Raw genomic sequence first — 12,347 nt, 5'->3', positions numbered from 1 at the left:
TTTTGATAATTAGATCATGTAACGAAGACTACATTTTACTGTGTCCTCGTGTCCAGTGCTCCACAGGGTTGGGAAAGAGCAGGTAGCTCTGTGTCTATACATAACTTGCAGGGGCAGCACAGGAGCAGCTCCCAGGGCCTGGGGAACAAGGAGGTTCATGGCGCTGAGGACAAAGTGTCCAGAGCTCGGGATTGTCCGGCTGAGCTCTTCTGGCTCCTTCTGCTTCGAGCCCTTGCCGAGACACGGGTTCACTACAGACCCCGGGGTGCCACTTCCCAACTTAGCCCTCTTCCTCTGCCTCCTCCCTGCCTCCTGCATAAAGGCACTCCCTGGCATTGCACCAGCTGTGCCTCCCTCCTAGTTCAGTGAAGGCATCCTTGTCCTCCCAAGGTGCCTCTCCCATGGAGTCAGGAAAATTGATGAACTCCCGCTGCCCCGGCATCAGGCAGGTGCAGGGTGTCCCTGCTCGTCACCCCTTGCTTTCCAGGGGTCCCGCTGATTGTTCTAGAAGCCATTGATCTGGATTTTCCAGGAGCATGCTTGCAAAGACGTGAATGAGAAAAGGCCAAAAGAACGGTTTGTGCTTCTCTTCTAGCTGTGTTTTTCAATATATTTATTGGCTAGTAGGAAAGCATGGACCAAACTGGCAAAAGTGCCTTTCATGTGGGAAGAGCATCCTCCTGCATTTGACTTCTGAGTCGAGGACTGTTTCAAGCTCTCCAGTCGGATGCCCGCAGAAAACTCCCTCTGAATTCTCTGGGTTTCCATCAGAGTCAGTGTAAAAGCTGGCGTTTCTCAGGAGCTTATCACTAAATTTTCCATTTAATACTAAATGTCAAAGTTGTTAGTTCATAGGGTGACAGGATAATTGAGGTTGGGAGCCACGTGCGGTGGTCTCCAGTTTTATCTCCTGTTCCCAACACTGACCAGCAAGAGTATCAAATCAGGTTCCTCTGGGCTTTCTCCAGACAGGTCTCAGGGAAAACGTCGCTCCACCTGGGGCAGCTTTTGAATCTGTCCAGTGCAAGAGAGCCCACAAGCTCTCTGGGCAGCCGACTGCCAGGGGCAGGAGCCCTGGAGTGGCACTGCCTGAACAGCCCCTTTCTGCCAACAGTGCCACCCTCGATGGCAGCCCCAGGGCCTGGCATTTGACCCTGCACTTGCTGCAGGAGCCCCTGCCCTGGTTGGGCTCTGACCAAAGGCTCGGACCCATCTCAGAACCTCGGTTCCCAAGGGTGGCGTGGGACTGAGGCCATCGCTGCCCCTATTTTGGGTGCGCGTTGCTGATGTCAGAGTGGCCATTGTGACCTGTGCGACCAAGGCCACCAGAGGGAACGCTGGGCTCAGGCCGTGTGTCAGTGCGACCTGGCAACGGGAGGAGAAGGTAGGACAGGGACGGGGCTGCCCAGGGACCAGAGGGGCCCCACACCTCGGGGCTCTGGGCCTGTGCTGCAGGCTCACCTGCCTCTCCCTTCCCAGACGCAGCAGAGGAACATCCACGGGAGACAGCAGTGTTCCTCGACGCGGTGACGGGAGAAGGCGGACTGGAGCAGGGCTCACGCAGGGCTCACCAGGGAGTAGTGCCCTCGTGGCTCTGGGCTGGTTCTGCAAACTCCCCACACTCTTCTTTCTCCCACAGAGGGAGAGGACGAGCACTTGGAGAAGACCGCGGTGTTCCTGCACGGGGACTCATCGCAGACCAGAACCATGGCAGAAGGGAAGCAGGAGGCCTCTGATGCCAGGGAGCCAGGTGAGGGCAAAGCAGCCCTCCCACAGCCTGGCACAGGGGCTGTCGGGGCAGCCAGCGTGGGGCCCGGAGCAGAGGCAGGGGGAGGCAGGAGCTGCCCAGCCATGCTGGGGCTGGGAGCCTCCTTCCTCCCCAAGGGGGGCCCAGCCGGGCCAGGGGGCAGCTGTGGGGACGCCCGCGCTGTCCCCTGCTCCCCAAGGCCTCCAGGCCTGCCCATCAGCCAGGCAGGCAGGGCCAGAGCAGCCCTTGGGGCCGATGCTGCGGGCTAAGAGCCCCGCAGAGGTGCTCGTGCCCGGTGCCATTGGCTCTGTCCCCTGCAGCATGCCTGCTGTGCCGCCGCACAGAGGCTGACCCGGACATCTGCGGCGACAAACAGGAGAATCACGGGCTCTGTGCCCACGTCTTCTGCCTGGTGAGTTGCACCGGGCCTCCCTCCAGCATTGCAGTGGGCAGCCCCTGCCACTCTCTCCTCATCAGCTCCCTGTCTTTGCCACAGAATTTCGCCAGCCTCATTTTTCGACAAGACAATGATCGGACCAGATTCACGGGCTGTCGCTCTCGCGATATCCGACTTGCAGTCAGCCGGGCAGCTCAGAAGGTGAGAGAGCCTGACAAGAGCAGGGAGGTTTGTGCCAGGCAAGGTTTGCCAGTGCTTAGCCCAGACCCCACAAAAGAAAGGCCGGCCCTTCCCACCAGCTGTGGGACAAAAGTCTGGCTCCCAGCAGCTCCACAGAGGCTCTGGCACAGGAGCCTCTTCCTCCAGGCGGGTCTGTGGGCTGAGACCCAGCAGCGGCCACAGTCCTGCGCCCTGCCCGGAGCCGTGGGACTGCCTGGCGAGGCCCTGAGGCTGCCGCTGATGGGGCTGCTTGGCTCTTTCCAGCACTGCTGCGTCTGTGGGGAGACTGGGGCCACCATCATGTGCTGTCAGGAAGACTGCGACAGATGGTTCCACCTGCCCTGTGCCAAGGAGGGTCACTGTGTGACTCAGTACATAACCCCATACAGGTACCTCCTCTCCCCTTCTGGCCACCGCTGTGGAAGGACCCAGCATTTCTCACTTTGCTCATCCCTTTTCCCCCAGTTCCTACTGCCCTGAGCACTGCCCAGAACAGGATGTGAGGGCGATTCTGGAGCCAGGCACCGAATGCCCCATCTGCATGGAGCCTGTGGAGGAGAGAAAGAGCTACACAACACTGGTGTGCCCAGCATGCAAAAAGGCCTGGTTCCACAGGGACTGCGTCCAGGTAGGAGCCATTTCCGCAGCCCCGGGGCACAGCAGGCGCTCAGCAGCATGAGGGCCTTGCTCACGCTGCTGCTGTTTGCCCTGCAGGGACAGGCCTTGCGCGCTGGTGCATTGTACTTCCAGTGCCCCCTCTGCAGAGACGATGATGAGTTTGCTGTCCAAATGTTCATCATGGGGATCCGAATCCCCTTCAGGTTGGTGTCCTTCTGCCTGGCTCACAACACAGGAGGGGGCAGCTGCTGTGCCAGGCCCTGCCCCCGCAGTCCTGGCCCTGCCCTGTCCCGTGAGTCTGGGCTTCAGCTTCATGCAACACTTGCAAAAGCACCGGAGGAAGAGCAGGGACAGCCTGTACCTCCGGGATGGCAGAGCAGCACAAGCTCATCAGCTTTTCCTTTCCCCATCAGACAGCCAACATGGGAGGACAACGATGCCTTTGCAGAATTAGGAGAGAGGCACAGCTGGTGCAATGCCAGGAAGTGCCTTTATCCAGGAGGCAGGGAGGAGGCAGAGGAAGAGGGGTAAGCTGGGCAGCTGCACCCCAGGGCTCTGCAGGGAACCTGTGTCTCGGCAAGGGCTCGAAGCAGAAGGAGGCAGAAGAAGAGCTCAGCCGGACAATCCCGAGCTGTGGACACTTTGTCCTCAGTGCCATGAACCCATTTGCTTTCCCAGGCCCTGGGAACTGCTCCTGTGCTCCTCCTGTGCTGCTGAGGGCACCCACAGGCGCTGCTCTGGCCTCACAAGCAACACACCCAGCTGGGAGTGCGACAGCTGTGCTGGTCTGGGCACAGGTATGAGGCAACGCAGCTGCGTGGCCCTGGGCTGGGGTCAGGGCCAAGGCTGGGCTTGGCAGAGCCAGTCCGCTCCTGGAGGGCTGAGGGCACCACTCTGGCCTGACCTGGCCCAGGCCTGCTGGGCCCCTCTCATTCCTGCTTCCCCTTACAGCCCCCAGGGATGAGCCGGAGCTCAATGTCCCCAGCCTGGCCGGACAGTCAGGATTGGAGCCTTCCCATGGCTCTGCACAATCCGAGGCCATCAGCCCCAACTCTGGCATCCTGGCACCATCGGGTGTGCCTCCCCTGTCTCCGTCTCCAGAGACCAGCAAACGCAGCAGCGTCCAACATGCACCAATGAGGCAGCTGCTGCAATCTTCCTCGCTGGAGAGCAGCAGCTCCTGCACGGAGAGTGAGGTGACATCAAGGTCATCAGACACCAGCCATTCCAGAGGCTCTGGGTCTGACCGCAGGCAAAATCGCTCTCGCCAGCAAAGTTGGGCCTCAAATCCACCTGTCCGGTCGAGGAGTCACCGTGACAGGAGCCAGAGGACAGGACCAAGGGCTGAGAGGCCCAGGCACAGAAGGACACCATCAGAGACATCCCCCAGACGCAGCCGCTCGTGCCAGCAACGTCGGGCCTCAAATCCACCTGTCCGGTCGAGGAGTCGCCGTGACAGGAGCCGCAGGACAGCACCAAGGGCTGAGACGCCCAGGCCGAGGGAGACAACATCAGGGACATCCACCAGGAGCAACCGCTCCCGCCAGCAACGTCGGGCCTCAAATCCACCTGTCCAGTCGAGGAGTCGCCGTGACAGGAGCCGCAGGACAGCAGCAACTGCTGAGAGGCCCAGGCCGAGGGAGACACCATCAGAGACATCCCCCAGACGCAGCCGCACCCACCAGCGACGTCGGGCCTCAAATCCACCTGTGGGGTCAAGGAGTCGCCGTGGCAGGAGCCGCAGGACAGCAGCAACTGCTGAGAGGCCCAGGCCGAGGGAGACACCATCAGAGACATCCCCCAGACGCAGCCGCACCCGCCAGCGATGTCGCGACTCAAATCCACCTGTGCGGTCAAGGAGTCGCCGTGGCAGGAGCCGCAGCACAGCAGCAACTGCTGAGAGGCCCAGGTGTAGGGTGACATTGCCGGGGACATCCACCAGGAGCAACCGCTCCCGCCAGCGACGTCAGGCCTCAACTCAGGCCTTGAAAATCAGCATGTAGCGTCATCTTTTCTTTCTAGTCCGTCTGTTCTCTGCCGTAAGTGAAGGTGAGGAAGCTCAATACAGGGACCTTGAGATTTGCAGGTCTCTGAGAAAAGTGTATTAACTCTTGACATTGCTATTGGCAGGAATCTGTGCTAAATACCTGATTTCTGTGTTGCCACCTATTAAGTGAAAAGTCACTTAAGGGGGTGGCTAATTAAAAAGGACACTTGTTCCTGCCTTTAGACTCAAACCTCAGATGTTTCCCCACTGCTTACCCTTGAAAGTGAACCACTCCTTAGTGGGCTTGGATACGTTTAGGGAGACAGAAGAGCAAGGTGGCTCTTAGGGAAGCTGTCTTTGGAAAGGACATGTGCTGTGTTGCTATCCTTAAGCAATCTGATTTCAGGAAAGCCAAAAGGAAGAAGAAAGAAGAGAGTGAGACACTGCCTCAAGTGTCTGAAGACATCGATTACGACATTGCTGCTGATTTAAAAGACTTGTTTGGATCTTCAAAGAAAAAAACAGAAAACACTGAGGACATACCCTGGGACAAAGAGGATGTGCAGGACTCTGTCCCAGGTGACCATCTGGGACCTTTGCCTGCGAACGACGTAGCTCAGGAGTCGAGTGCTTTCACTTTTCCTTCTTTGGAGACACACAGGAGTCGGGCATGAAAGAAGGTAACAGCAGAACCCTTCTAACGGTGCCATTCCTAGGAAGAGCTTAAGGCAGGCACTGCAGAGCAATACGGTGTAAAGAGGGTCAGGATCCAGGGGCTTTTCAGCGGCAGAAGCCAGTAATTAGGCAGAAGCATTTTGATCTTCATTTCTACTTGCCAGGCTTGTGGTAGATTAAGGAGAGGTAACTCGTGCTTGCATCTCAGAGTTTTGAAAGGCGGGCTTTGAGAGAGAAGGCAGTGGGGTCTTTGCAGAGTGGTGAAAAAGCTTGTTGTCATCCCCTAAATTTCTCCAACAGGGAAAAAGGTGACACACCAGTCCTGGCAAGTTTCATAGAACCCAACAAGATTTCAAAGAAAATGTGTGTTAATGTAGAGTGAAGAGCAAAATCCTGGAGCTGACCCCAGGATTCAAGAACATTTTATTAGTTACTGAATTCTATTCTTGGACCTTTAGAAAATGGAAGCTGAATGACACATCATCACTGGCGTGTGCTAACCTCAGATAAAATGAGGCCTTATGAAATGAAGATGAAACAATATTAAATCAAGTCACAGTCTTGTAGGAAAGAAAAGAAACTGTGCAAAGTTACCCAAAAGATTAAAAAACCCAAGGTGCTTTGTGTGCAACAACACAAAGCAACAAGCCCCCCACACTTCTGCTGAATTCAGAAGGTAGTTAGTGTCTTCTGAATGCAGCGACCAAGGTTTAGGAATACGTAGGAGATGCCTAGAACAAAGTGGAAAATACTGGAGCAGAGATTTAGCTCAGAAAATCTGAGGGGAGAAGATTCTGTCCTTCTGAAATCTGCCTTCTCCAGTGTAAGTATTTCACTTGAAAGGAGGGACTTTTCCTGGCAAGTAGAGGGATAACCTGGTTTTGGCTTTTTTTCTTTTTTGGTGCTGTTATTGCAGAGCCTTACATACTTGGACCAATAAAACCGGTGAAAGTCGCATGGCAAGAGGATCCACGTTTCCAAGACAGCAGTTCTGAGAGTGATGATGAGCCTGAACCATCAGAAATTGGAAAGGACCAAGAAATGCAAGTTCCATTTGTATTTGTTCTCTCCTTGGTTGTCATAGTTGGATGCTGTGGGCATATTAAGAGCAGCACTCAGGAAACGGGAAACGGACATTGCACACCTCTGAGCAGTGAAAGTCATCTTGGAAAACCGTCTGTGCTGCACCGAGTCAAAACTCCCAGCAGCCCATTTGATGTGAAGCTGAATATGAAAAGAGAGAAGTTGAGCACAAGAAATTAACTGGGTCGTTTTGGTTTGACCAAACCCAAACTGAGTTTGGCCAAAAGCCAAAGACACAGTCAGTTTTCTTTTAAAAAGTGGGGTTTTTATAGAAGGGTCTGTTTGGTTACTGTGGAGTAAAGCTCTTCAATGTTTACCATTTCTCTGAAGCGCTGCAGCTTTAACTCGCGTTCATGGAATTTGATAGTGCCTTTTAGGATGCTAAAATCCCTTTGTACTTGTCTAGGTTTCTTTCTTTACCACACACGGAAAGTGCTAGAGTCTTCTTCTTCTCCAAAGATGATGAACGCCTAAGAGGTACAACAGAACTTATTCACCCCTTTTGTATTTTTTTCCTTTTAAACTCTTACTGGAATTCAGTGAGGAAAAAATGCTGCCCGCTTATGAATGGTTTGTAGTCAACATTTGCCACCCTTACTTGGGGTCTAGGTTGTGCTAGAAGCCCGTGAGGAAGTCCTGGCAAAATAAAGGCTGAGCAGCTGTCTGGCTTTCTTTTCTTTCAGATAATTGCCTAATAGGTATCCGGACTTTTGGAGCTTACCAAAAAAATAGTCACTGGACAAGTTGCCTAGACATTTCAGACCCTTTCAGGTATGTGTATCATCTTTAACTTTTTCTTGTCTTTCTGCTGTTATCATTAAGAACGTTGAGTATTCTTATCAGCCACATATGCCCATGGGGTTCTTTGTCCTCCTAAATCTCGGTTTTTCTCTTCTGAATCCAGTGAATTTTGTACTAAAAACCAAGGAAAACAACAGTCAAAGAAAACATACGCAGCCCTAAAACATTCCACAGGCCACCAAAACAATGGCTTGTTACATTTGATAGAACACAGTTTTAGGACAGCCTTAAAGGATGTTTGTTTCTTGAGACCTACTAGATAACTGTGATGCAACGAGCTGATGTGTTCATACAGTTACTGTCCTGCGTGCTTCCAGCCTGTCTGATTTACAGCGCGTGTTAAAATGGGGATCTCAGTCGTCAGCAGCCATCAGTTTTGGGGGGAGATGTGGGATCCTGGTGTTGAGCTTTTCCTGGAGCAGCTGCTATTTCACTGCAATCTAGATTTCAGCATGTTCAGGAAAACTGCTGCTGCCTTTCATTTCTCGCAGTACACGAGGCTGTAACACCGAACATTTCTGTTGGAGCTCACGTGTGGTCGTGGGGGGAAGCGAATGGGAAGGATGTGGAGAATAGAGCTGCTGACTTTACTGCTGTGTTGCTCATGAGTGATCCAAGCAGCAGCATCATCAGAAGTGTTTAACCCTTATAATTGGTTCTTTGTTTTGTGCAGAGGGCCCAAAGTTATTTTGTAGATCAGTAGAGCTCAGTGAAGAAAAAGAGGGTTGGGAAGACAGACGTAGATTATTGCTTGAGGTGAGTATGAGTATGAAACGTCTGTTCCCTGGTAACTGTGGCTGAAAGCTGAGCACGAGGAGGGAACAGGGCTATGAATCTGCATGAGAAATTAATTCAGGACCTCAACAAGAGCCTGAAACTTTGTAATTACCAGAGAACAAAAGTGGTTTAGTATACTGGTGTGTATAACATCAGGTTGTGATGTCACTCAGGTAAACCACTAAATCTCTGCACGTTACAGGACAGGACCAGCGACTTAGCTGTACATAGAGAAAGTGTTCAAGAGAAATAGTGAATTCAGAGACTTCTCCTAATAGTGGATTCAGAAACTTCTCCTAATAATACGTTAGATTTTCACCATTTTCTGGAATGCCGAAGGAAGTGTAAGGACGCCAAAAGAAAAGTGAAAGTAAACCAATAAACCCTCTTTTACGGATTAGAAGCGTGTCATGTTTCTTCCTTGAAGAAGTTGCCAAACGATGTTACTTTGGAAATCCTTTCCAAGATCTAATAGGGAAAACTATTGGTAAACCCTGTTAGGCAGTGTTTGTGAGCTGGGGCTGATGGCCTCGGCTTCTGGGGAAGCACAGGAAGGCTCCAGTCCTGACTGGCTGGTCAGGCTGGGGCCATTGAGCTCCAGCTCATCCCTGGGGGCTCCAAGGGAAAGCAGGAAGGTCAAGGGGCCACCCACGCCAGGGCCAGGCCAGGCCAGGCCAGGCCAGGCCAGATCGGTGCCCTCAGCCCTCCAGGAGCGGACGGGCTCTGCCAAGCCCAGCCTTGGCCCTGACCCCAGCCCAGGGCCACGCAGCTGCGTTGCCTCATACCTGTGCCCAGACCAGCACAGCTGTCGCACTCCCAGCTGGGTGTGTTGCTTGTGAGGCCAGAGCAGCGCCTGTGGGTGCCCTCAGCAGCACAGGAGGAGCACAGGAGCAGATCCCAGGGCCTCAGGAAGCAGCGCTGTCAGCCTCTGTGCGGCGGCACAGCAGGCATGCTGCAGGGGACAGAGCCAATGGCACCGGGCACGAGCACCTCTGCGGGGCTCTTAGGCCGCAGCATCGGCCCCAAGGGCTGCTCTGGCCCTGCCTGCCTGGCTGATGGGCAGGCCTGGAGGCCTTGGGGAGCAGGGGACAGCGCGGGCGTCCCCACAGCTGCCCCCTGGCCCGGCTGGGCCCCCCTTGGGGAGGAAGGAGGCTCCCAGCCCCAGCATGGCTGGGCAGCTCCTGCCTCCCCCTGCCTCTGCTCCGGGCCCCACGCTGGCTGCCCCGACAGCCCCTGTGCCAGGCTGTGGGAGGGCTGCTTTGCCCTCACCTGGCTCCCTGGCATCAGAGGCCTCCTGCTTCCCTTCTGCCATGGTTCTTGCCAGCAGTGAGTCCCTGAGGAGGAACCCCGAGGTCTCCTTCAGGTGCTCCTTCCCTGTCTTTGTGAAGAGTATGGGGAGCATGTAGAACAGGCCCAGAGCCACGAGGGCACTACTCCGGAGGGAGCCCTACATGAGCCCTGCTCTAGTCTGCCTTCTCCTCCTGTTGTCGCCGTTGTGGAACCCAGCTTGTCTCCTCTGGATGTTCCTCCGCTGCCTCTGGGAAGGGAGAGGCAGGTGAGCCTGCAGCACAGGCCCAGAGCCCCGAGATATGGGTCACATTTTAAGCTGCGTGGATTTTCATCGAGGACAGCTGGAGAAGAAGGAGCGCTCAGCTTTTTAGTTTTAACATAAAAAGAAAAATGTTTGTACCAGCTTACCACCAGAAAACGTGTATTTTGCAATAACCCATTACTAAAAAAATCTCCCTTCTAATAAATCTGTACTGATGCATCAGGGGTCAGCATTGATACTTCTACAGAATGGCAGACTTCTTTTACTAAGTCAGGGCTTCCCTGAAATCTAAGCACTCAGCTCACTGGACAGGGAGTATTTGAGGAATAAGGACAGTTATAGACTGGGCAAAAGAACACCTGGACTGCTTTTTAAGATTTTAACATACTTGCAGATTTATGAAGGTGGCTCTTTCTGATGTCAGAACATTTAGCACGTTTTTTCACCATTATGTTTCCCCTGATATATTTGAGATTACTGCAAAGATTACTGTTAAGATTAAGATTCAGTATCTTTTCCGTCTTCCCTTTTGTCCCCCTTATCTTTTGGCACACCTCCATTTTCCTTTCAATTCTATGGTTCACCTATGATATTTTATATGTCAGGTGCTTGCAGTATATTTGCTACCACTGTCTCGATCTATTGAAGACAGCGAAGCAGTGCTGGTCTTTCGGCAGGTCCCACCCGTCCTTGCTACTGGCGGCCCGGGGGCAGGATAGCCCCGGGGCAGGAGCGGCCCTGGCGGTGCCACGGCGGGTTTCCCCAGGCCGGCCACAGCTGCCGACCCACGGCAGCCCTGGCGGCGCAGCCTCGCCCAGTAGCCAAATCTGCGGGCTGGGACGCAGCAGCGGCCACTCGCTTCTCCCAGAGCCCGAGGAATGCCCGCACGGCCCAACAGCGCGGCGGGAATGGGCCGAGGCACCAGCGCGAGCTCGGCTCTGGGCAGGAACCGCCCCGCCCTCGCCTTCCCGCTCTCCATCCCCCGGCCGCTGTCATGGCGGCGCTCGCCCACAAGGGCGCGCCTTGAGCCCTGGAATGGCGCCGGGAACGTTCTGGCCCTCAGGAAGGCGCGGATCTGCTGCAAACTGCGATAGGTCCCCTTTCCTGAGGAAAGCATGTCCTTTAATGCGTGAGCTTTACACCGTTTCAGGCCCGATCAACAAGGGACATTTAACCTATGACACACATAGCAGTCTGCAAGCTCGAAGTAATGTCCGGGCGTTAGAAAAGCAAAGTACTTGTTGCTAGAATCGTCTTTTTAAGGTTCAGGGCTGGGCACATTTCACTGATGTCAGACCCAGAGGGAGGTTAACAAGGCATGGGAAGGAGGATGCCCACTGACAGTGGATATAAAGGATGCAGAATTTAGGGGCCACAAAGACATCTGGTAGACTGCCAAGATAAGGAAAAAAATAATAAAGTCAAGTCAGCAAATAAGCCGAAATCAGCTCCAGCTGGGTAAAAAAGAGTCCGATGTTTGCAGGCAACAGGACTTTGGCACCAAAATTATCCCAGGCCTGACCATGGGATGGTCCCGGTCACCAGAACACGTGAAAAGACAGAGCACTGCAAGTGCTGGGACTGTGCCTCAAGACCCCAAGATGAAAAAGCTGGTGAGACTGTGCTGGATCCTTGTGTAGTATGTACCCCTTCTCTCCTTTTTCTTCTTCTCAAAATATATTGTGAGCTTGACAAAAAAACCCAGTAAGAGCCATGCTAACTGCCTTATTCTGAAAACTTGCAGTTGACATAGAGGTTTAATACCTTACAGAGCAGGTTTGAGGCCCTGGAACTGGAAGCACAGACAACTGAATGAGGCGGACAGAAGTCCTTCTGGAATAGAGGGGTCACCTAGGGCAAGACAGCCAACACCATGCATCATGACCACCTCTGTTCAGCAGAAAGGTAGGGTCCTTGCAGGCCTTCCAGAAAGTGTCTTAAGGGGAGATTTTAGTTTCCCCTGCCCTGTTTACTAGACTTTAGCTGAATCTTTCCCTCAGAGAAAGACAGGAAGCTCAGGTATGTTAAGAGAGAGCTGTGAGCATTGGCAGAGGTGAATGGTCAGCAATCCAGAGGCTTGTGCAACTCTCTTCCACGGAGAATCCCTTGCTGTGTACTTCCAATAACCAGAGCTTAAATGGCAAGTCAGCAACTGGGGAAATAACAGTACTGAGACAATAAAGCTGTAAAGTGCCCAGTTTTGAGAGGAACAAGTAAGACAACAGAAGTTCAAATAGCAAATACTGAGAAAATACTGAGAAAACCTTTTTTTCTAAGATTCTTTAACTTTTGGTTTTTTCTCTGTGCCTTGTGAAGATTGCCTGCATCCTATTTTCATTGCTTTCTTTTTTCCTGTCTTCAGAATGAATTTTGAATCACAGAAGTTTGAAGTCAGATGTAAGAAAAGTTCTCTGTTGTTTTCACGTATTGTTTGGCAATCATGAAAAGATAAGTTTAGAGGTAACAGGCTTTATCTTTGGTAACTAGATCA

General features: G+C 53.2%; 1 protein-coding gene across 2 annotated transcripts; it reads left to right on the top strand.

The window, feature by feature from the left end:
• The first annotated feature begins 381 nt into the window (after window positions 1-381).
• Window positions 382-6,686, top strand: LOC120410662 (PHD finger protein 7-like). 2 transcript variants are annotated; one of them, XM_039559011.1, is made up of 11 exons: window positions 382-1,384; window positions 1,480-1,750; window positions 2,068-2,159; window positions 2,244-2,345; window positions 2,628-2,752; window positions 2,829-2,991; window positions 3,078-3,184; window positions 3,395-3,508; window positions 3,660-3,778; window positions 3,933-5,648; window positions 6,560-6,686. In XM_039559011.1, exons 2-10 carry the CDS (start codon window positions 1,708-1,710, stop codon window positions 4,982-4,984), a joined length of 1,917 nt encoding a protein of 638 aa, XP_039414945.1. In that variant the 5' UTR covers window positions 382-1,384; window positions 1,480-1,707; the 3' UTR covers window positions 4,985-5,648; window positions 6,560-6,686. The 2 variants fall into 2 exon arrangements, with proteins under 2 accessions (XP_039414945.1, XP_039414946.1); XM_039559012.1 differs by lacking the exon at window positions 382-1,384 and having other exon boundaries at window positions 1,395-1,750.
• Window positions 6,687-12,347: the final 5,661 nt, after the last annotated feature.

This window comes from Corvus cornix, chromosome 12 (genome assembly GCF_000738735.6).
Source record: "Corvus cornix cornix isolate S_Up_H32 chromosome 12, ASM73873v5, whole genome shotgun sequence".
In the NCBI taxonomy this organism is placed as follows: Eukaryota; Metazoa; Chordata; class Aves; order Passeriformes; family Corvidae; genus Corvus; species Corvus cornix.
Note: the sequence above shows the minus strand (reverse complement) of the source record. Positions and strands in the feature narration are given on the sequence as shown.

Coding starts and splice junctions, on each gene's coding strand:
- LOC120410662 (XM_039559011.1), top strand. CDS start 1,708: ATGGCAGAAGGGAAGCAGGAGGCCTCTGATGCCAGGGAGCCAG. Junction 2,753..2,828: donor CAGTACATAACCCCATACAG/GTACCTCCTCTC, acceptor CTTTTCCCCCAG/TTCCTACTGCCCTGAGCACT. Junction 3,779..3,932: donor CTGTGCTGGTCTGGGCACAG/GTATGAGGCAAC, acceptor TTCCCCTTACAG/CCCCCAGGGATGAGCCGGAG.